This window comes from Schistocerca gregaria, chromosome 1, assembly GCF_023897955.1.
Source record: "Schistocerca gregaria isolate iqSchGreg1 chromosome 1, iqSchGreg1.2, whole genome shotgun sequence".
Classification (NCBI taxonomy): Eukaryota; Metazoa; Arthropoda; class Insecta; order Orthoptera; family Acrididae; genus Schistocerca; species Schistocerca gregaria.
Genome location: NC_064920.1, coordinates 1,062,269,093 through 1,062,292,510, shown reverse-complemented (window position 1 = coordinate 1,062,292,510; position 23,418 = coordinate 1,062,269,093). Strand labels below are relative to the sequence as shown.

The 23,418-nt window shown below is 43.6% G+C and overlaps 1 protein-coding gene across 3 annotated transcripts in view; it reads left to right on the top strand.

Annotated features, from left to right (window-relative positions):
* LOC126281306 (sorbin and SH3 domain-containing protein 2-like) overlaps window positions 1–23,418 on the top strand; it is a 239,510-nt gene that overhangs the window by 2,420 nt on the left and 213,672 nt on the right. The window contains exon 1 of one of the 3 annotated variants that reach the window (XM_049980162.1): window positions 2,591–2,661. The exons of 1 other annotated variant lie outside the window; for it this stretch is intronic. Coding sequence is in view for 1 of the 2 variants with exons in the window: in XM_049980154.1 (XP_049836111.1) it covers window positions 21,559–21,628 (70 nt within the window). In the remaining variant the exon portion in view is untranslated. Of the gene's footprint in view, window positions 1–2,590; window positions 2,662–21,396; window positions 21,629–23,418 lie in introns of those variants that run through there. One more of the 3 variants, XM_049980154.1, reaches the window with a different exon arrangement.

The window sequence follows — 23,418 nt, the reverse complement described above, 5'->3', positions numbered from 1 at the left end:
TAGACAGATAAATAATAAGGCTGACATGGTACACAGAGAATAACATTAACAACTGTAACGCGTATTTGACAGCCAATACATTGCTGTGACATGCATTTATCACGTCTGTATATCAAATTGACATTAACATTTGTCAAATTTAGGACATTTTGTCACGTTTCAACTTGCACTTGAGAATCGTTATAAAGCCGAAATCATGACTGTCTGAATTAAATGATTAGCAATTCACAGTCAAATGGCAGAAATTTCGTCGTCACCCACTGAGAAAATAATCATGCATAAAATTTTCCAACGACATAGATCTCCACTGGATTTGAGGATGGGAAGAGAACATAGTGATTGGTTAGTAGGTCCATATCTGGTTTCTCCATGCTTAACTGCTCCAGTGTCGGGACGTATTGTAGCAGTTCCTTCTACGTATGGCCCAAGATGTTACTTGGCAGTGACGCATCATGCCAACGTTACTCCATTATCAAGTTATGCACACCAGTGTCAAACTGTCTGGGGAAACAATTCATGCACCTTAAGAAGACAATCCAGTTTACAGCATCAAAAGCCAGAGCAAATGCTGTAACTTGGGTTGCCTATCTTAAGGTGCATGAAATATTTTTCCCAGCCAGTTGTAATTTGTTTGCCATGTATATGTGCATTTTCTCGGCAGTTTGTCCCCTCTTCAGCCAGACGCACAAGGCTATACTACACTACTGACCATTAAAATTGCTACACCACGAAGATGACGTGCTACAGATGTGAAATTTAACTGACAGGAAGAAGATGCTGTGATATGCAAAAGACTAGCTTTTCAGAGCATTCACACAAGGTTGGCGCCGGTGGCGACACCTACAACGTGCTGACATGAGGAAAGTTTCCAACCGATTTCTCATGCACAAACAGCAGTTGACCGGCGTTGACGTTCCCTGGTGAAACGTTGTTGTGATGCCTCGTGCAAGGAGGAGAAATGCGTACCAACACGTTTCCGACTTTGATAAAGGTCGTATTGTAGCCTATCGCGGTTGCGGTTTATCGTATCGCCCATATCGCGATATTGCTGCTCGCGTTGGTCGATATCCAATGACCGTTAGCAGAATATGGAATCGGTGGGTTCAGTACGGCAATACGGAACGCCGTGCTGAATCCCAACGGCCTCGTATCACTAGCAGTTGACATGGCAGGCATCTTATCCGCATGGCTGTAACGGATCGTGCAGCCACGTCTCGATCCCTGAGTCAGCGGATGGGGACGTTTGGAAGACAACCATCTGCACGAACAGTTCGACGACGTATGCAGCAGCATGGACTATCAGCTCGGAGACCATGGCTGCGATTACCCTTGACGCTGCATCACAGACAGGAACGCCTGCGATGGCGTACTCAACGACGAACCTGGTTGCACGAATGGCAAAACGTCATTTTTTCGGATGAATCCAGGTTCTGTTTCCAGCATCATTATGGTCGCATCCGTGTTTGGCGACATCGCAGTGAACGCACATTGTAAGCGTGTATTCGTCATCGCCATACCGGCGTATCGCCCTGCTTGATGATATGGGTTGCCATTGGTTACACGTCTCGGTCACCTCTTCTTCGTATTGACGGCACTTTGAACAGTGGACGCTACATTTCAGATGTGTTACGACCCGTGGCTCTACCCTTCATTCGATCCCTGCGAAACCCTACATTTCAGCAGGATAATGCACGACCGCATGTTGCAGGTCGTGTACGGGCCTTTCTGGATACAGAAAATGTTCGACTTCTGCCCTGGCCAGCATATTCTCCAGACTTCTCACCAATTGAAAACGTCTGATCAATGGTGGCCGAGCAACTGGCTCGTCACAAGACGCCAGTCACTATTCTTGATGAACTGTGGTATCGTGTTGAAGCTTCATGGGCAGCTGTACCTGCACACGTCATCCAAGCTGTGTTTGACTCAATGCCCAGGCGTATCAAGGTCGTTATTACGGCCAGAGGTGTTTGTTCTGGGTACTGATTTCTGAGCATCTATACACCCAAATTGCGTGAAAATGTAATCACATTTCAGTTCTAGTATAATACATTTGTCCAATGAATACCCGTTTATCATCTGCATTTCTTGTTGGTGTAGCAATTTTAATGGCCAGTAGTGTATTATAGTTTTGTAGCTTCAATGCTATTTTGATGTTTGCCACTTATTGACTGACGATGATCTAAGACTGGAACCAGTTCTTATAAATTATACAATCGTACAACTGTGTCTCGCGCGTTTTTCCACTAGAAGAGCGGTAAATTTGACATTTTCTCTTTGTTTACAACTTACGACTGTCGTTTTTGGGTCATGGTCTCATGTCTCTGACTCATTTGTCCATCTACATAATCCCTGAATGTTTGTGTGATCCTCATGGAAACAACGTGTACGTGTATGTGAGCGTCTTCTGCCCATCTTGTAACCTGCCGCCTCCGTGTCGTTACTTGGTTGCTCGAAGTCCTGAGGTGTCAGAATATAGCACACATACGTAGACAGAGAGACAGGCAAGAGTTAGGTGAGCGCGCGAGCTGTGTGAGCCGTCACGGACTGCGAGTTCCGTGCTTCCGGCCTGCGCTGTGTGTGTTCACACAGCTGCTACCATACGCGGCTCGTACGCTGCTGTATCTGCACAGTGCCACAGTAGTCCACGTACCAGTCTGTCAGGTAGGTGGGTCGCTCTCTGCAGCCTGCGTCGTCTTTTCTGTGGCGTCAGCGCTTCCCAAAAAGTCAGACCTATACCAGCACAGTGCACTAGCTTACTAGCGCCTGCATGCATTTCCAATTTCTAGCTATTGTTTAGTTTCTGTAGACTCCAAGCACTCATTAGTACATTACAGTATTATTGTTTTCTCTTTGTGCGATGTGATATGTTTTAAGGCCAGCTCCTGTAAATTATAGTCCCTTATAACAACACAATAATCTCTTCAGACTGCTTTCAGTCATACCAAATAAAAGGGCAAGACGTTTCGGCCATGCACTGCTATCCTCAGGTGCCACAATTAGCGAATTTTATTATTGTACTATATTATGCGATCTTGCGCTCCATCAGTTGATGAGAACAATAAATATTTATTATAAAAAGAACTGTTGATACAAATTCTATGCAAATATAAATCAATTCAATGTCATTGATGATTCAGAATATGCAGTAGCATAGATCATTTGACAATACCTCCTATCCTTTCAGTTAGAAATCAGGATGCACCAGGAACTTAACGTTATTAACCATTTGCGTCAACTAAAATGATTTTGCTACCTGTACCGTGCGAACTGTGGAATTTATTCTAATTTTCTTTTCGTTTACAAATCTGTTCTAGTAAAGCACTTCGGCAGAATATGTAATTTACGCAGGTTGATTCCGTGAATACGTTACAAACTTTGAGGGATGATGGAGAAGGGTAAACTTATCAGTATGAGGTAAGGGATACTGCGATATCTCTGACAGTGGAATACATGCACCGGCACTGTTTCTGTTAACATTATAGGGCAGACAACTTTCAGAGGTGGGAGTATGGACCAAACCAAGAAAAAAATGTTCAGTAAATATGGACTCTAAAATGCATATCGTAAGAGCTACGGGCACTTGTTCAGTAGAAGAGATGTGCTTCATGGTGTACGTAGCTTTTAAGATACGCAAATGGCTCTGAGCACTATGGGACTTAACATCTGTGGTCATCAGTCCTTAAGATACGCAATTTAGAGCCCATGTTCACTGCACATGCTTTCTCGCTTTGATCCGTATTACCACCTCTGAAAGTTGCCTACTCTACACGTTAACAAGAGCAGTCCACTTTCATAGGTATCAACACGATTTTCGCTTATAACTATGCGAATCGATCTTCTTCGGACTAGGGTCCCTAACTCATATTGATACATTTACCCTTCTCCATCATCCCCGAAAGTTTATAACATCATCACCGAATCTCCCTTTATACAGGCTAATTCACATAAGGGCACTAACATTCCAACTGTTTTGTAACATCTACAAGATGGTAAAAGGGAGTTGTCGCTAAGTAATATGATACTGTGGGTTACGTAATCTTATTATTTGGTTAATACTTTAACGCAAGCTTCAACCGAGGTAACAATTTTTTTAATGGAAGATTATCTTTTTCTTAAAGGCTTTCGAGAGCTCTCGAAAAGAGGTGTGATACAGTGTTTGTTGATGAAGGCGTTGACACTCGTATAAAGAGTTACCGAGAAATATGTTGGAAGTGAGACTCAACGCGGCCTAAATCCGCTTTTTCGATATAATCACCACCTGGTGGGGTTTTCGTGTTTGGGTGCGTCGTTATATGCACTAAGACGGTGGGAGGTACAGAAAATTCTCATCATCTTACCTCACTAATTTTAGCTAAATTTTTAGATACGTTTGCGAAAAGTGTCACCGCACTGTATTTGTATTTTCCTGAAATTTGGAATCCTGTTTAAGTTTGTCGTTTCATAAAAAAGAATCTGGTTAGTGATCTTACGCGTTAAAAAGAGTTACAAATATAAACGACGTAGAAAAAAATTACTTTACTTGATAAAAGAGTTACCAATGTAAATGACGTAGAAGAAAATTACGTGTCCTTTGCATACTACCATTTGTCGAAAATATCATGTCGATACCTTGAACAGTTTACGAAATACATGGAATATTACCTCTTAAACCACTCACCTTGTACAACAGACAAACATTTTGTCGTTGTTACTATTATGCATGTACTTAACAATCCTAGAACATGTCACTGTAAATGTATGTGTAATTTTTCGAAGTATGTAATTCTATGTTTCTGTTCAGCCGATTGCAATATGGACAAGTTTTCATGGCACATGGCACATGTAAGTCAGTTAAGGAAACCAAGTAAAAGTGATTCTACAAATAGTGGTATCGTAGAAATTAATTCGTATGTTTCCATTTCTTTGGGTTGGACAAAACGTCGCGACACTTACCTACTGCCCCATCTACCAGAAACGTGGATGAAGAATATATCTCTGTCCTGCCCACACATACGGCAGTAATATATATTACTTTGGCACCTAAGGATACATGCGTGACATTGAAACGACTTATTCCAATTTACTTTGGGCAATAAAAGGGAATAAAGGGGAGCCTGTATTATTTTAAGTCAGTCCGATATTGCAGTACCGTCTTTTTTTTCTGTCTTCCCCAGCAGGTAAGGATTTCCATCAGGTAAGTTGGTCTTTTTCTGCTTATATACAGTGGTGTTTTTTGTGAATGTCTGCAGCAGGTAAGGCCTCGGGAAAACGAAGTTTGATGCTTTTCCTCCTCTGTATGATTACACAGATGTCAGATGGGACAACAGATTTGCAGAAAAAGGCTTGAGCAAGAAAGGCACTTAATGTCACCCAAGACCAGGTGTTCAGGTCTGATACTTTGCACAACATTTTCCCTTCTAACCTTCGAAAGATCGTGACTAATTCGATTGCAGTTAAATGAGTTTTGAAATAGCGGTAAGCATTATGTGTACGATGTCAGTATCATGAGCATAATTATGCAGTGCTGGAAAGTCTCTGTTTGTCAGTAGACGAGGTTTTGGTTTAGCTTTGGTTGTGTCTTTGCGGTGCCAGTTCACATTCACATCACCAGCAACCGACTTGGACATCGGTAGAAAGTTGAAATGTCCTAATAGGTTTGTTACGCACTGAGGTGAGATCCAGCGACTAGTCCACTTTCCAAGTTACTGTGCTCTCCTGAGCGACTCAATCCGCTGTCTCAGTTTTTCTACTGATGTCACAATACTCCCCATCTCCTTTCATACTAGCAGATGTGTGTGTTTCTCGTGACATCTAGTGTTCAGTGCCGCATTTCAAGGGTGGCGTTCCGAATACACTACTGGCCCTTTAAAATTGCTACACCACAAAGATGAGGTGCTACAGACGCGAAATTTAACAGACAGGAAGAAGATGCTGTGATATGCAAATGATTAGCTTTTCAGAGCATTCACACAAGGTTGGCGCCGGTGGCGACACCTACAAAGTGCTGATATGAGGAAAGTTTCTAACCGATTTCTCATACACAAACAGCAGTTGAACGGCGTTGCCTGGTGAAACGTTGTTGAGATGCTTCGTGTAGAGAGGAGGAATGCGTACCATTACGTTTCCGACTTTGATAAAGATAGGATGTAGCCTAACGCGATTGCGGTTTATCGTATAGCGACATTGCTGCTCGCGTTGGTCGAGAGCCAATGACTGTTAGCAGAATATGGAATCGGTGGGTTCAGAAGGGTAATACGGAACGCCGTGCTGGATCCCAACGGCGTCGTATCACTAGCAGTCGAGATGACAGGCATCTTATCCGCATAGCTGTAACGGATCGAGCAGCCACGTCTGGATCCCCGACTCAACAGATGGGGACGTTTGCAACACAACAACCTTCTGCACGAACAGTTGGACGACGTTTTGCAGCAGCACGGACCATCAGCTCGGAGACCATGGCTGCGGTTACCCTCGACGCTGCATCACAGACAGGAGCGCCTGCGATGGTGTACTCAACGACGAACCGAGTGCACGAATGGCAAAACGTCATTTTTTCGGATGAATCTAGGTTTTGTTTACAGCATCATGATGGTCGCATCCGTGTTTGGCGACATCGCGGTGAACGCACATTGGAAGCGAATATTCGTCATCGCCATACGGGCGTATCACCCGGCGTGATGGTATGGGGTGCAATTGGTTCCACGTCTCGGTCACCTCTTGTTCACATTGACGGCACTTTGAACAGTGGACGTTACATTTCAGATGTGTTACGACCCCTGGCTCTACCCTTCATTCGATCCCTGCGAAACCCTACATTTCACCAGGATAATGCACGACCGCATGTTGCAGGTCCTGTACGGGCCTCTCTGGATACAGTAAATGTTCGACTGCTGCCCTGGCCATCACATTCTCCAGATCTCTCACGATCTGACAACGTCTGGTCAATGGTGGTCGTGCAACTGGCTCGTCACAATACGCCAGTCACTACTCATGAAGAACTATGGTATCGTGTTGAAGCTGCATGGGCAGCTGTACCTGTACACGCCATCCAACCTCTGTTTGACTCAATGCCCACGCGTATCAAGGCCGTTATTACGGCCAGCGGTGGTTGTTCTCGGTACTGATTTCTCAGGATCTATGCACCCAAATTGCGTGAAAATGTAATTACATGTCAGTTCTAGTATAATATATTTGTCCGATGAATACCCGTTTATCATCTTCATTTCTTCTTGGTGTAGCAATTTTAATGGCCAGTAGTGTATTTTTGATCCGATAGTCTACGTGCATTAAATATGACCGAAACCGCTAATGTTGGTACGTAGTCCTCCACTGTGCACTGTACGGTTGCTTGCGGAGTAGATGTGCGGTCTTCGTCAGTATCTGCCGACACAGGAGACGGTTGTGGTGTGAGTAAAGTGTTCCGGCCGGTCGACCTCCTTAATCCCGCAGTCGCGGCGTTCGGCCGCAAGCCCGCCGCCCCCGTCGAGTGGGCGGCGATTGAAAGCCGCCACGCGATCGGCGCGCGCCGGCGACTGTCGCCGCCCGGCCGCCCAATTTCGTCAGCGGGGGAGGCCTTGGGGGCGGCCTTGTGCTGGACCCGCGAGGATTTTCCAGTCACGCGCTCCGCCGCTGGAAGCCGCGTCTCAATTATACACGCCCGCATTCACGGTCGTAAAAGTCACCTTACTCTCCACTGCTGTAAATCGCCGGCTGCTCTTACCCGATTAGCCACGTACGGCATCCGCCTTAACACTGCATTGTGTGCTGCGGCTTTCACGACGGGCAGATCTGTGACCAACTTACGTCTTGGGGCGAGTGACCCAGCCTGGGTGCAGTGTCTCTAATTCAAAACTTGACAAGAAAACAGGGATTGGACATCAACAGATAAATGTCGATATTCCATATAATAGAATGTCGCCAAACGAAATATCGGTATCGACCGTTAGTCAGCAGGAATCATCGATGTTTCGATAAATCGGCGCTCAAAAATTTAGCTTTTTTTACGTTATCAATTCCTGCAGTCCACCACGAGTTCCTTTCCTGTGCCGGCCCTTTTATCTCAAAGTAGCACTTGCAACCTATGTCGTCAATTATTTGATGGATTTACTCCAATCTCTGTCTTCCTCTACAGTTCTTATCCTTTACAGCTCCGACTACTACCATGGAAGTTATTCGCTGATCGCTGGCCGCCTACACTAACAAATACAGACGTCAGCGCTGTAGATGTTCTTGCACTTCATCAGGATAGTGAGGAGTCCAGAAATAAAAAAAAGGATTCCGGTAAAGAGATTTCATATATTCAAAACTATTCCCAGAAGCTTTAAAGGAAACGATCAATTCCTTACAATGAGAAAACAAATTAATTTTGAACCGTCCTCTGTTTTGTTGTTGAAATTGTGGAAAGATGGCTTTAATTTGGCAGTTCTAATTTGATTGTGCATCCACTCGAGTGATTGATTCAATTAACTTCAAACAAAACAGAAAGAGCGTCGTGTAATGTCAGCAAACACGAATTCTGTTTCTTCTGTTCAGCAGAAAAATGAAAGAGCTTGCTCCGGATTGTCATGGCCTGTAAATCAATTACAGTACGACTAAGGTAATTTATAATCAACACAGCGACCGATGTGGCCGAGAGGTTCTAGAGGCTTCAGTCTGGAACCGCGCGACTGCTACGGTCACAGGTTCGAATCCTGTCTCGGGCATGGATGTGTGTGATGTCCTTAGGTTGGTTAGGTTTAAGTAGTTCTAAGTTCTAGGGTTCTGATGACCTGAGATGTTAAGCCCCATAGTGCTCAGAGACATTTGAACCATTATTCCCTGATCTCCTAACAGATATGCTATCATCCTGTCCCTTCTTTTTGTTAGTGTTTTCCACATATTCCCTTTCTCACCGAACCTGGGCAAGACCTATTCACTTCTTACCTTATAAGCCCACATAATTTGCAACATTCCTCTGTAGCACCACATCTCAGATTCTTCGATTCTCTTATGATCCGGTTTTTCTACTGTCCATGTTTCACTACCATACAATGCTGCACTGCAAACGTAAATCCTCAGAAATTTCTTCCTCAGATTAAGGCCTACGTTTGATGCTAGCAGACTTCTGTTGGGCAGGAATGCCCGTTTTGCCTGTGCGAGTCTACTTTTTATGTCCTCCTTGCTCCGTCCGTCATGCGCTATTTTACTGCCCAGGCAATAGTACTGGTTAACTTCATCTACTTTGTAATTACCAATTCTGACGTTAAGTTTCTCGCTTTTGTCGTTTCTGCTACTTCTCATTACTTTCATTTTTCTTCGGTTTACTGTCAAACCATATCCTGTATTCATTAGGCTGTTCGCTCCATTCAACAGATCTTGTAATTCTTCACTTTCACTGAAGATAGTAATGTTAACAGTCAATCTTATGATTGATACCCTTTCACCTTGAATTTTAATCCCACTTTTGAAACTTTCCTCTATTTTCCTTATTGCTTCTTCGATGTATAGATTCAACAGTAGGGGTGAAAGACTACGTCCCTGCCATACACGTTTATTATCCCAGGACTTGGCTGTTGGCCTTCCAGCCTTATTGCTCCCTCTTTTCTCTTGTACATACTCTATATCACCTATATACTCTGTATACTCTATATCCCCTATAGCTTACCCCAGTTACTTCTCAGAATTTCGAGTATATTTTATGAATTAATAAACGTTGAGAAAAAGCAAATTTAACTGTACAGTATTTTACATAAAAATAGAGAAATGTTAAGAAAGAATAAAGTTATACTACAGCGAACGAGAAAAAATAGAGAAAAAATAGATAACCAAAATCACTCAAAATTTGTCTGAGAAAATGTAGACACTGATGCATTGGCCATATGTGCTCCAATGTCTTAGCCTCTCCATGAGATATTTCGGACTATTCACAAATATTTCTCAGAACATGTGAAATATAGTCTGAGGTATGCTGTTCTGTAAGTGCTCAGTCCATACATAAGAGGTTAATGTTACTATTGTAACGTTACTTAATTTTTGCTTCAACTGTAAACGAAGGATTTCTTATTTTTCTGTTCATTAATTTTACAAAAGTTTTTCTGGTTAATTTTATATATAAAGGGGCTTCTTTCTCCAAGTATAAAATAGCACATAGTCTTAGTAAATACGAAAAAAATCGCTTCATTTATTTGTTGTCGTCGATTTCCTCCTCCTGTAAATGAAGCAACGTTGTTCAAAGAAGCGGCGACACTTCCTTGCGTACAAGCTGGAGCAGAAGTGGGACCGAGAGGTCTGGTTTCTGTATTAGCACTATCAGGGTTTGATTTTGACGCTGTTTTCCTCGTGTAGTCCGTAGCAGTCCATTCGTGATCAATATTTTCGAATGCTGGGACTTAAAATGAGCTTTAAATATAGTTGGGTTTACCAGAGGTTCGGAGTGCCGTCCCACAATAATTTCTCTTCGCAATTTTACCATCGTTTGATTTAAAATAATTCGATACGTTACTATTGAGAGGCATTTTCTTTCTCCGTTGTGTTTACACAACAGAATTACTAACAGAAACACACAATGATCGACGAACAACACAAACAGAGGAGGTTTCAAGAATTGCGTTTCAAATAGAGCTAGAAATCTTACTTTAGAATGGTAGGTGGTTTCGAAATACAAATTTGGTAACAGTCATAATTTCTCTAAGAACTTCAAAGTAGAAATCTTAGGCACCTTTCTTATGTTGTAAATATTTCAGTATTAAAAAGAGGCTATGAGATTTTCTGTTAATAATAACATCCGATTATATCGCCAGAAAGTAGCGAAGTTACCGGTATGTTGGTTATCGATTAAAAATATCGTGTAAGTTATTCAGATGTACCGATATTTCGATATACATTACTGATCAAAATCCCAGTCCTACTGGACACCGCGAAGTATAGACTGAGGCTTCTTTTTCATCGTGCACATTGGTACCTTCCCTTGTGAAGTGTCACTGTTGAGTCTTAAGAGTATCTGACCAGTGTAGTTCCTAGCTGTTCAGTTTCTTAAAAGAGAGGACGAATATATTCAAAAGATATTTGGTTGTCTTTAATCCCATGGTTTCTGTTCAGCGTTTCATAATTGGCTCAGGTGGACCACCGCAGTACGGGTGAGAAATTAAGTTACAAGAGAAGAATTCGTACCTGGACCGTAGGTTTATCGTCTGACGACAGTAAAACGTTCCGTCGCAACGGGCGCCTGTAATAAAACAGTTGACTCAAAAACAACATTTTCAGTTTTATCTTAGCTTTACACAGCTATAAAAACTGCTCGCTATGCACAATTAGTGAAAATATATGACCGCAGTTTAATATTAATTCACTTTGTAAAATAAACTATTGATGACTGAGTTAGCCCGCATCTCGTGGTCGTGCGGTAGCGTTCTCGCTTCCCACTCCCGGGTTCCCGGGTTCGATTCCCGGCGGGTTCAGGGATTTTCTCTGCCTCGTGTTGGGTGGGTGTTGTGTGATGTCCTTAGGTTAGTTAGGTTTAAGTAGTTCTAAGTTCTAGCGGACTGATGACCATAGTTGTTAAGTCCAATAGTGCTCAGAGCCATTTGACTGAGTTAAAAACATAATACAGGGTGTTTCAAAGTCTTTGCATCGAACGTCAAGGGGTCATGGATCCTGAGGAACAACTTTTGTGAGATAAAAAATGTTCACAGACACTTTCCAGCGACGCTAGGCGTATTTTTATTAAATTAGCTGCCCCTAGCCAAGTAGCAGGGTGTACCGACCAGATGTGCGGCATCTGCATAGTAGAGACTCCAGTAGATTGATAGTGATTTTTAGCATGAGTTTGTCTAAGCAGAGAAGTGTATTTTAGAAACTCTGGTTGCCCCTGCACCCCCCCCCCCCCCACCCCCCTCTTTCTCGCAGAGCAGATGACTGGAATGTAGGCAACACACACTGCATGTGAAGGTCACAGAGTGCCTATGCCCTGCAGTCTCTCAGGGGCATAGCCAATTATGAAAGACACCTAGGGTCGGCGAGAAGTCCCAGCGAGCATTTTATGTTTAACAAAAATTGTTCAAAAATGGTTCAAATAGCTCTGAGCACTATGGGACTTAACTTCTGTGGTCGTCAGTCCCCTATAACTTAGAACTACTTAAACCGAACTAGCCAAAGGACATCACACACATCCATGCCCGAGGCAGGATTCGAACCTGCGCCGTAGTGGTCGCGCGGTTCTAGACTGTAGCGCCTAGAACCGCTTGGCCACCCTGGCCGGCAAAAGTTGTTCCTCGTGACGCGATCTGTCACCGCTAGACTAGGAACGCGATGCTGCAGGGTAACTCAGAAGTTGTTTGCAGTAGACATGCAACATATTATTTCAAAAATATTGATAAATTTTAATTTTTTCAATATTTCGCGTCTTAAAACGTGACTGTATTCAAAACATTGGAGGTATGAATTAAACAACGCCCTCAGTCACAATTTTGTCGTGTTTTATTAACTACACGGTGCATTTCGGACCCAGTGGGTCCATCATCAGGTGTACTTTGTTTTAATACATGTTTTATTTCTTCTCCTGAATGAGGTGAAATGCATATTCCTGTCACGAAAAGGTTTAATGTTAAGTTATGAATTTTGTAAGTCGAACGCGGAAAAGATGTGCAAAATAGTGGAACGTGAACAGTGTAAACTTACCACATAATCCAAGGAAAGCATTTTCAACGTTTTAGTACAGGCAAACATTCTTTTCTCCGTCGTTTTATAACCGAAGGCACAATTCACTTATTTCTAGTGAAGCTCGACTCGTCAAAACTAGCTTGAGTCTCACAATAGAGAGAAGCGCGAATCTTAAACAAGATCACGATCCATGAGGTCATTCTTGACCAAATGGAGACCATAGTCCTATCTGAATATAGTTAAACGATAGCTGTGGGAACCCCATAACGCTTCTGACAAATGACTTCCAAAGGCGCATGGAATAGGCATGTCATTTTCATCAGAACTCAGCACAGCATCGATTAACGCTGTACAAAATGCAACCTATCTCCACTCTGTGGACAGAGAGAGAAAGAAATTTGGAGGAAGCGAAATGACCAGTCGACAAGACGCATTTTGCTCCTCCAGTCATATGGTAAGATACACTACGCTTGATTCTTGAACAAGCTGTTGTATTGCACATCGGTCTCAGGGAACTAATTACGACGCTGCACGCTGGGAAAGCCTGGTCAGATAAATTTCCGAACTAACTGACGTCCAAAGCCAGCTTGGAAAAATTAAACTCAATAGACGTCCACAGAAAATGCTACAAAGCTGAACCGGGGAGTCCAACAGAATTTACCGATAACCATAGGTTTTACATATACAATCTACCAATCATCCATGCTTAGGAAAGGTGGTTGAACATATATTCCATGCGGAATATCAAACGTAATAAAAATTGACATAAAACGTCAGTCAGTTTGATTTCCAGCGTGATGTTTCCCCTGTAGCACGACAAAAGTGTGAGATATCTCATTCAAGGGAAAGACACTGTGCAGAACGTGACGAAACTACAAAATCACTTGAAAGGTGGATTGACTGCCACGTCTCAGAATATGAGCAACTGGTAAGATGTTAGGAAGTTTGTCGCAGAATCAGCTGAGAAAGGAACATGTAGAAATCACTGAAAAGAATTAGAGACAAGATGAAAGAATGTGTGTTACGATAACAGAATGATTTCTATGGCACCAGACGTGGTTGCATAGAGTAAAAACTACATTATTCGGTAACGTCAGGATGTAATACCATACCTTGATACTACACTTAAAAAATACCATTAGGACCTGCAATGGTTCATAAAACCATACGTTTTTTTTCAAATTGAAGTTTTCACTCTGCAGGAAGTTTCTTATGCATTGTAAGTCTACAGTTTTTACGTGGAAATCGATTACACAGAAGAGCGATACAGGCATCTCTTTTGATGCTGTTGTTTCTGCCAGATGACTGAAAATCATTTCGTCTCCTCCGCTACTTCCTACAGACGCAAGACCGGTAAACATGCTTTATTGTCACATGTCACTTCATTCAGGATGTACATTTGCATACACATGTTTGTGCACACACATGCTGACTGCTGTCCATTGGCGACGAAGGCTGGAATTTGCTCGTCAGTACCGCATCTAGACCTCCACTGAGTGTCGTTAGGTTGTCTTTTCAGATTAATCACGCTTCATAATCTATCGGACATAAGGCAGTAGGCGTGTATAGCGTGAAACTCCTGAAAGCAAATATCATGCACCAGTCGCCGGAAGGGTCCAGGCTGAAGGAGGGAGCATTGTGCCCTTTGCAATGTTTCCGTGAATTCCCTGGGTCATCTCTGGATCGACACAAGTATGCAACTATCCTTGGGGACCATGTGTACCCCTACATGCGGTTTGGTTTTCCTCGGCTTGATGGCATCTACCAGCAGGACAATGTAACGTCTCACACAGCTCGCAGTTTACGTGCGTGGTTCTAAGAGCATCAAGATGAGTTTACCGTATTCCACTGGGCACCAAACTCCCAGGTTGGTTTAAACCAAGCCGGCCGCTATGGCCAAGCGGTCCTAGGCCTTCAGTCTGAAACCGCGCGACCGCTACCACTGCCGTAAGTACGATTAAACAGGGTAAACTGAAGAAGGCTATAGAGCGGTCTTTCTGTCCATAACGCGTCTACCTCTGTGGAGGACTCTACTTTGATAACATGTTGCTGTTTTCGATCTGTCAACAAGACATAGTTCGGTAATGCCAACACCTTAGCGGGACACTCAGTGTGGGTGTCTCTGATATCACAGGGTTCCCTTCTCCCCTGGGACTTGCGGTGACGTCATGCCGACAGCTTTCCTCGTATGGGCGTTGCGAAAGGCGTAACAGGAGCCACTGTGGCAGCGTGATACCGGGGACCGGTTGCTGCCGTTTCCTGGAGGGTAACTGGAGACACGCCAAGTAGCCCGCGCTGGAACTACCCTGTACCGCAAAACCACCAGCTGCGCTGTTTTTTTTTTATTGTTCCTAATATTGACAATCATACGACCGCATGCCTCGCTGCTCGTTGCATTCTGCGTCCAGTAGATGTCATTTACCTATGGCACCAGCCACACAAGCGTGATTTTAGTATAACATGTCTGTTAGAAGTCCATGTTCCTTCGTCTGTACTTACATTTTCAAGACCTCTGCAACACCAAATTAAAGTACACGTGAACATATTCTGTCAGAGTACTGAACACGAGAGGGGCTACACTGAGTTTATGCCAGGAGTGTACAGACGAACAGAAGGATCATTGCGTGTACATCTGAAGGGAACTTGAGCAACTGCTGCAAGGCTATCCGAACTTCTTTTCGAAGGTTGTGACTTGCGATGAATGCTGTGTTCATCGCTGTGACCCTTGAACCGAGCAGAATATTCGCAACGGTTGAGTCCTTCACCTGGCCCAAACAATGCTCAACAAGTCAAGAGTATCAACGGGAGACACAAACAAAATATATGTATAAAATACAGTCATTCACCAAATCCACTCTTTTCGTCTTACACTGCTGAAATTTTGTATAAAGATTAACATTAGTTCAATTCATCCTCTGACAATTTTTCATATTAGATTTTTTAAATTTAATGACCCAAAGATTCACAAATGTTCTATTTTCTCAGACATTTTGCAACAAATTTCTTGTAAATTTTGCAGTATAACCTCAATATGTATCGAAGCAAATCCACAGAAGAATTTTAATACACTTATATGTAATGAATTTATATGTTCAGTAATTTTTTAAATGAAAAAATATGCATAAAAATTCTAAATCCTGTATCTTGGCATACAGGAACAATATTAAAATTTCCACCTTTGCATATGTTTCTTACACATACTGCAAAAGACATGCCAAAAATCATGGCTCTAGCTTGCCTAGTTTCTGAGAATATGTTCCTGAATTATGAAAATGGTAATTCTGGAAAGGTGCCCTTTGAAATTGAATTTTTTTCCCTTGCATACTCTGTATCCGAAGGCTCCAGAACTGCACTCTAGCCTTGAAGCCGACTCTCTGCAAGACGTTTATCCTCCCTGAATTGCCACCATTAAATAAAATAACTGCGTAATAAACTGCAGTTTTCACTACCGCGGCTGAGCAAAATGTGGTTCTGGGGCAACTTTTCCATATGACGGCGTTCAGAGAGTCCCTAACGTCCTACGGTTTGCCATGAACAATGAACACACGTCTTGATAAGCTCGGGGTTACAGAAACCTGAATGTTGGCTTGTTGGCGTTCAGAATGTTTCAAAAAGACTGCCCTTATAGTGTAAGGAATACCATCCTCCTGGGTATGAAGAGATTCTTCGCCAATTGAGCATGGCATTTAATTTTTTTATTGCATCAGGTTACCTTCCATTCGAAAAGTGGGTACACTCAGCGACTGTTATGTGACTTATAAATTATAGAGTACAGCAATGAGTCGTCCTTTTTTAGATTTTCTTAGGCAAATCCAGTTTCGGCTAGTAGCTAGCCATTCTCAATGCACTATTTTCTATTCTCAATGCATGTAAGTCCCTGTTGTTTGGGCGTCAGCCACAGTTCTGTAACTGACGCCCGAACAACTGGGACTTAGGTGCATTAAAATGTAAATGTCGGTTGACTAGGGCCTCCCGTCGGGTATACCGTTCGCCGGGTGCAAGTCTTTCGATTTGACGCCACTTCATCGATGGGGATGAAATGATGATGATTAGGACAACACAACACCCAGTCCATGAGCGGAGAAAATCTTCGACCCAGCCGGGAATCGAACCCGGGCCCTTGGGACTGACATTCTATCGCGCTGACAACTTTTTTCATTTGGTTGCGTTTGGTTTGGGCGGACGTCACAAGACATCCGTTCAAATTCATCGTTGATTCCTTTACTCAGTTTTTTTATTACGGAGGTTGAGCAGCCCTCTGACCGAATACGCTGAGCTACCGTGCCGGCGCCACTCAGTTACCGAGGGCGGACACTTACATGCATTAAGAATAGAAAATAGTGCATTGAGAATGGCCTGCTACTAGCCGAAATCTGGATTTGCGTAATACAAACTGAAAAAAGACGACTGATTACGGCACTCTATAATTTTTTATTACACTTATGATGCGATTTGGGTAATGAAACTTCAGGAAATTATTGTCTATGAGTTGTACTATTGGATAGGAAATAAATCGAATAATGACGGCCGGCCGGGGTGGCCGATCGGTTCTAGGCGCTACAGTCTGGAACCGCGCGACCAGTCGGGAAGCGGGCGACCTCTACGGTCGCAGGTTCGAATCTTGCCTCGGGCATGGATGTGTGTGATGTCCTTAGGTTAGTTAGGTTTAAGTAGTAAGTTCTACGGGACTGATGATCTCAGAAGTTATGTCCCATAGTGCTCAGAGCCATTTTTGGATAATGACGTTGTTTCGCATCTGCATGCATGTTCCCCCTTACAGCTTGTTGATCGTAAAGGGTTCGTCGCTGCTGGTCAGACAATCAATAAATTCCATTGCAATGTTTTAAGTCCTACGTGGGAGATATAAGGAGAAAACGACCACAGAAGTACCATACGGAAGTCTGGCGTTCCACCACCCACCACAGCAGTGCACGACCGCATAGGGCATAAATTATTCATAAATTATCGATTCAGTAGTGTAATGTTAAATCCGTGTGACTTATTACTGTTCCTAAATACGAATGTCAATCTAAAAGAGTGAAGATTTCGCACCTCGTTTTACACAGGCAATCTGACTCAGACATCCGTGCTATCTGCTATAAGGCCGTAGCTACAAATAGTGACGGGCGCCCGAAAGCAGCGGCGGGCCGGTGTGAGACTGGGTGTCTAGTTACCGCCTCGGAGGAAGGTGACGGCGCCTCAGAAGTGCTTGCAGCTGTGCCGACCGCCCTTACGTAACTCTGCTGTATTCGCAGCCGTGACGAATGCGCTTCTGAAGGCCGAATTACCGCCGCCGAGGTTCCTGTCCGTCACGATCTCCAACGCTTCTGCTTCCTCGTGTCAAACCACTAACAAGTTTGTTTGTGTTGCCATCCTCTACAGCAAGCATATAAATACTAGTTTTGAAAATAAAACTGCTTTTCCTGATGCTAGTTACTTTATTTATCCCATACGCGTTTCGCCTTCCCTTGTTCTAGGGCATCATCACTGGGATCTATAACGATACAGTTTTGTTAGTTACAGATTATCAAACAGTTCTCTTCGCGATTTTTTGTAAAAAACGTAATTACTTACGATTTCCTGATCTGCGTTTCCTCATATCTGGTCTGGAGGTCGCGCTACCACTTTTATCACTGCCATATAATCACATCTTTGCGTTCTCGCCTTCCACACTCTGTTCACCATGTTTCTCATTCTTTTTTGTGGTGGACTACTGTTCTTTTGTCGCTCGATATAACTATTTCATCGTACACTGCTTTTCACAGCGTAAATATTATGACTCCATTACGTGTTTCATCTTCTTTGGTATGTTTACCTAGTGGTTACCAACATAACGAAGTATATGTTCGATACTAACTCTTATTTATGATGTTTATACCGTGTGTGTGTGTGTGAGCGTGTATATGAGGGAGAGGAGGGGTGGGGTAGAGCCGACGTTTTTTTTGGGAGGGGGGGCAGATTGTGCGGCTGGGGTGGCGGGTGAACTATCTGTTAGCGAGTGGCTGAAAACTTTGGTGACTTTGGTGACAGCTGTTTCGACTTTTCGTTTCAGTATTCTGTGGAGGGGTTCATGGATGAGTGAGTGTAAAGATGTTGGGTTCTATTATTATTACATTGGACAGTATTATTGTATTAATACTTTTTTCGAACGTTATTCTATTATTTTATCTATTAGTGTAAATAATGAATTGCTTGGCATGTGTACTTGATCATTCAACAGGATTTTTCCTTCTGTTTTGATTTTATGTATGTGGTAATTTTATTGCATATTGTTGATTCTAATTACTTTCATGTCATCTTCTCTAGTGGTTGGTTTGTGGTCATTTTCTCTTAGGTGTTCTGCAAATGTGGAGTGGTTCGCCCCATATTTCCAGACTCTCATGTGTTCCTTGTACCTGATATCGAATGTTCTCCCTGTTTGGCCTTTGTATGTGCTATCACAAGTGTTACACTGTAGCTCATATGTACGTGCTTTTGTGGTACATGTCTCTGTTTTTTGTCAAGTTTTAGGGTGTATTTTTGTATAGGAATTGTCTGTTGTGTATGCTATGTTTATTCCCTGTCTTTAGAAAATGTTGGTGATTTTATGGGTGAGTTTGTGTCTGCATGTCATTGTGTACCATCTTGTCTTTTCTTTCATCTTTTTCTGATTATTCTGTGTAGTTGTTATGGGATTGCGTTTATATAAAATAGTTCAAATGGCTATAAGCACTATGGAACTTAACATGTGAGGTTATCAGTCCCCTAGAACTTCCGGACTACTAGGCGCTTCAGTCCGGAACCGCGCTGCTGCTACGGTCGCAGGTTCGAATCCGGCCTCGGGCATGGATGTGTGTGATGTCCTTAGGTTAGTTAGGTTTAAGTAGTTCTAAGGTCTAGGGGACTGATGACCGCAGATGTTAAGTCCCATAGTGCTCAGAGCCATTTCTGAAGCGCCTAGGACCGATCTGCCACAGCTTAGATAATAAATAAATTCGCTGAATGCGAATAACTTTGCGTCAGGGTGTATTAGGTATAGATAGATATTCTACCTGTTGATTACATAGGCCCATGAAAATTAGTGACGGATCGCGGATTTCCCGCTTACAACGAACGGTCGCTCTGGCGTTGTGCTATCCGTGCTTGCCTCCGGTACTCACCCAAACTTCCATGTGTCACACTGTCTACATTCCTATTCTCATTCTGCGAATTTATTTCGATCTAATTGGGAGTGGCTGTCAATCGTCATCCACATAAAAGTTATTGAGAACCGGCACTAACGGCTGAATGCAGAAAGATTATGTTGCCAGCAACGTACATGCCGCGTAAGGTTCGCGAAGACAAAATAAGAGAAATTCGGGTTTATGTGGAAGCACATAGAGTTACAGACAACTTTTCCCCCACTCTATTTTAGAGTGTAACTGGGAAAGGAACGACTAGCAGTTGCACGAGGCACCCTCCGCCATGCACCGTACAGTGGCTTCGGAATATGCATGTAGTTGTAGATGGTCTCAGTCATCATCATCATCATCATTTAAGACTGATTATGCCTTTCAGCGTCCAGTCTGGAGCATAGCTCCCTTATAAATTTCCTCCATGATCCCCTATTCAGTGCTAACATTGGTGCCTCTTCTGATCTTAAACCTATTACTTTAAAATCATTCTTAACCGAATCCAGGTACCTTCTCCTTGGTCTACCCCGACTCCTCCTACCCTCTACTGCTGAACCCATGAGTCTCTTGGGTAACCTGGCTTCTCCCATGCGTGTAATATGACCCCACCATCTAAGCCTGTTCGCCCTAACTGCTACATCTATAGAGTTCATTCCCAGTTTTTCTTTGATTTCCTCATTGTGGACACCCTCTTGCCATTGTTCCCATCTACTAGTACCTGCAATCATCCTAGCTACTTTTATATCCGTAACCTCAACCTTGTTGATAAGGTAACCTGAATCTACCCAGCTTTCACTCCCATACAACAAAGTTGGTCGAAAGATTGAACGGTGCACAGATAACTTAGTCTTGGTACTGACTTCCTTCTTGCAGAAGAGAGTAGATCGTAGCTGAGCGCTCACTGCATTAGCTTTGCTACACCTCTCTTCCAGTTCTTTCACTATGTTGCCATCCTGTGAGAATATGCATCATAAGTACTTGAAACTGCCCACCTGTTCTAACTTTGTTCCTCGTATTTGGCACTCAATCCATTTATATTTCTTTCCCACTGACATTACTTTCGTTTTGGAGATGCTAATCTTCATACCATAGTCCTTACATTTCTGATCCAGCTCTGACATATTACTTTGCAAACTTTCAATCGAATCTGCCATCACAACTAAGTCATCCGCATATGCAAGACTGCTTATATTGTGTTCACATATCTGAATAGTCTCAGTGTTAAATAAAATCGTGAAGCATTTTGAGAGCTCACTAAAACGACCCGTCGGCCACCCACCCCTCGCGAGTAACAGGATTTATGTGCCCTCCGTGTGGGAGGTGGCGTTTTCGCAGTGAATTTCAGAATTCGGGAGAGGGGGATCCTTCGCGATGAGTTATTTGTTAGATAGAGAAATGCATTCACGGGCGTGTTCGTCGATTTCCGGTTGAGCTTCGATGTGTCCTGGGCGAGTGTTGCCTTTCAGCGAGCCTGGCGTTCCTGGGTGATGCTGAATCCGTGAAACATATTGAGAAACTGACAGCAGTCGTTAAACGCCGCACCATACACGTGCCGTCATCGTGTTGCGCTTGAGCTGTAAAACACACGTACCAGGGCAAACAGGTAGATAAGAACGCGGTCCCGGAGGACAATGAGGTTGCAGAGCTTGGCGGCAGTAGTCCCACGGGCGCTGCCGGAGCGCCCGATGTTTCTCTCCTTTGTGTGATCAGAAGATACCCTCGCGTCCTCTGTGGCTAGTGTGTTCTGGTGAGCGCTGTAAACACCGCTCTTCTGGCTACCCGGTGCTTCACGATGAAACCGTCGCAGTTAGCTGACATGGAACGTCCGAGGAGTCGCAACAGGCCGGCATCACTGCCACTAGGTACGTGTTGTTTACTGTATACTGGGACATTAGCCACTCTGGGCCAGGGCTAGTTTATCAGCTAGCGGGTGAGTGGTTCCCCACACGATTGTTAGTTTTCGATTTACGAGGTTGGTAGCGAGCAGACTCCAGGTGCCGGACGCTTTGCAATCCGCATTCCAAACATTAGATAAACTTGTACGAGGAATGGTTCAGATGGCTCTAAGCACTACGGGGCTTAACATCTGAGGTCATCAGTCCCCTAGACTTAGAACTAGTTATACCTAACTAACCTAAGGGCATCACACACATCCATGCCCGAGGCAGGATTCGAACCTGCGACCGCAGCAGCCGCGTGGTTCCGGACTGAAGCGCCTAGAACCACTCGGTCACAGTGGCCGGCTTGTACGAGGCAAGTCATAAAGCTTTAATTATTGTTGCTAAAAAAATGAAGTCACATTCTTTTTATTTTTTTTCCTCTTTGCAGATAGATATCTCCATTAGTGGTTTTGTTTGGGGTCTTTTAGCAGCGTGTTATGGTTCTGTGGCTCGGGGATTTCCAAGTGTTCCACTATGCAAACAGTCAAAAAAATAATTGCGTAACTTTATTTTTGAGACGTGGTAATTAAAACTTTATGACTACCCCTCGTAGGTTATTGTCTTCCTGAGCAAACGGCTACTTTCTTTCCAGGCAGCGAAAACAACTGGGTGAGGTGACCTGAATTCAGTTCTGAACAATTATGAAATTTCTGGAATGAAATTTTCACTCTACAGCGGAGTGTGCGCTGGTATGAAACTTTCTGGCAGATTAAAACTGTGTGCCGGACCGAGACTCGAACTCGGGACCTTTGCCTAGCGGGTGAGTGGTTGCCCCACGATTGTTAGTTTCCGATTTACGAGGTTAGTAGCGAGCAGTCTCCAGCTGCCGGACGCTTTGCAATCCACGTTCCGAACATTGGATAATGGTCCCGAGTTCGAGTCTCCGTCCGGCACACAGTTTTAATCTGCTAGGAAGTTTCAATTATGAAATTTGTTGAATTGGACGAAGGGGAAAGTAGGTAACTGGAACTTTGTCTCTGTTATTGGAGAGGTGGTGATGACGAGTTTTCCTCCTACGTACCTTTGCTGTGAGCTACATTTAAATGAGTACTAAACTGGAGGGAGTACTGAAAGGCGTTTTGCACAGGAAAGCGTGATGGTCTTTTGTGGGTACTCTATATGAGGGACGCTCATACAGAGTTGTTAGTGAAGTTTGCGCCTGCAACTTTCGGCTGATTCATTCGGTGAACTAGAAAGAAAGCGAGAGAATGTCGCTTTTCATCGGTTAACAATAATTCCATTTCTCCCGTTCAGTAGAACAGCTTGACAGCTTCCTCCGGCCTGTCGTGGCGCCTGTGACACCATGCGTCGTGGCACGGCTTTATGGAGTAGAGTCTCCGGTTTAGTACTGACATCACTGGTTTTGGATCAGCTGGCCAGCTGTCGCCCGTGTGACTGGCGCCTTGCGGTTGTGGAAAAAATGGTTCAAATGGCTCTGAGCACTATGGGACTTAGCATCTGAGGTCATCAGTCCCCTAGAACTTAAGAAATACTTAAACCTAAGGGAAGATTCGAACCTGCGACCGTAGCGATCGCGCGGTTCCAGACTGAAGCGCCTAGAACCGCTCGGCCACATCGGCCGGCGTGTTGATTATAAATTACCTTAGTCGTACTGTAATTGATTTACTGGCCATGACAGCCCGCAACAAGCTCTTACATTTTTCTGCTGAACAGAAGAAACGGAATTCGTGTTTGCTGACATTAAACGACCC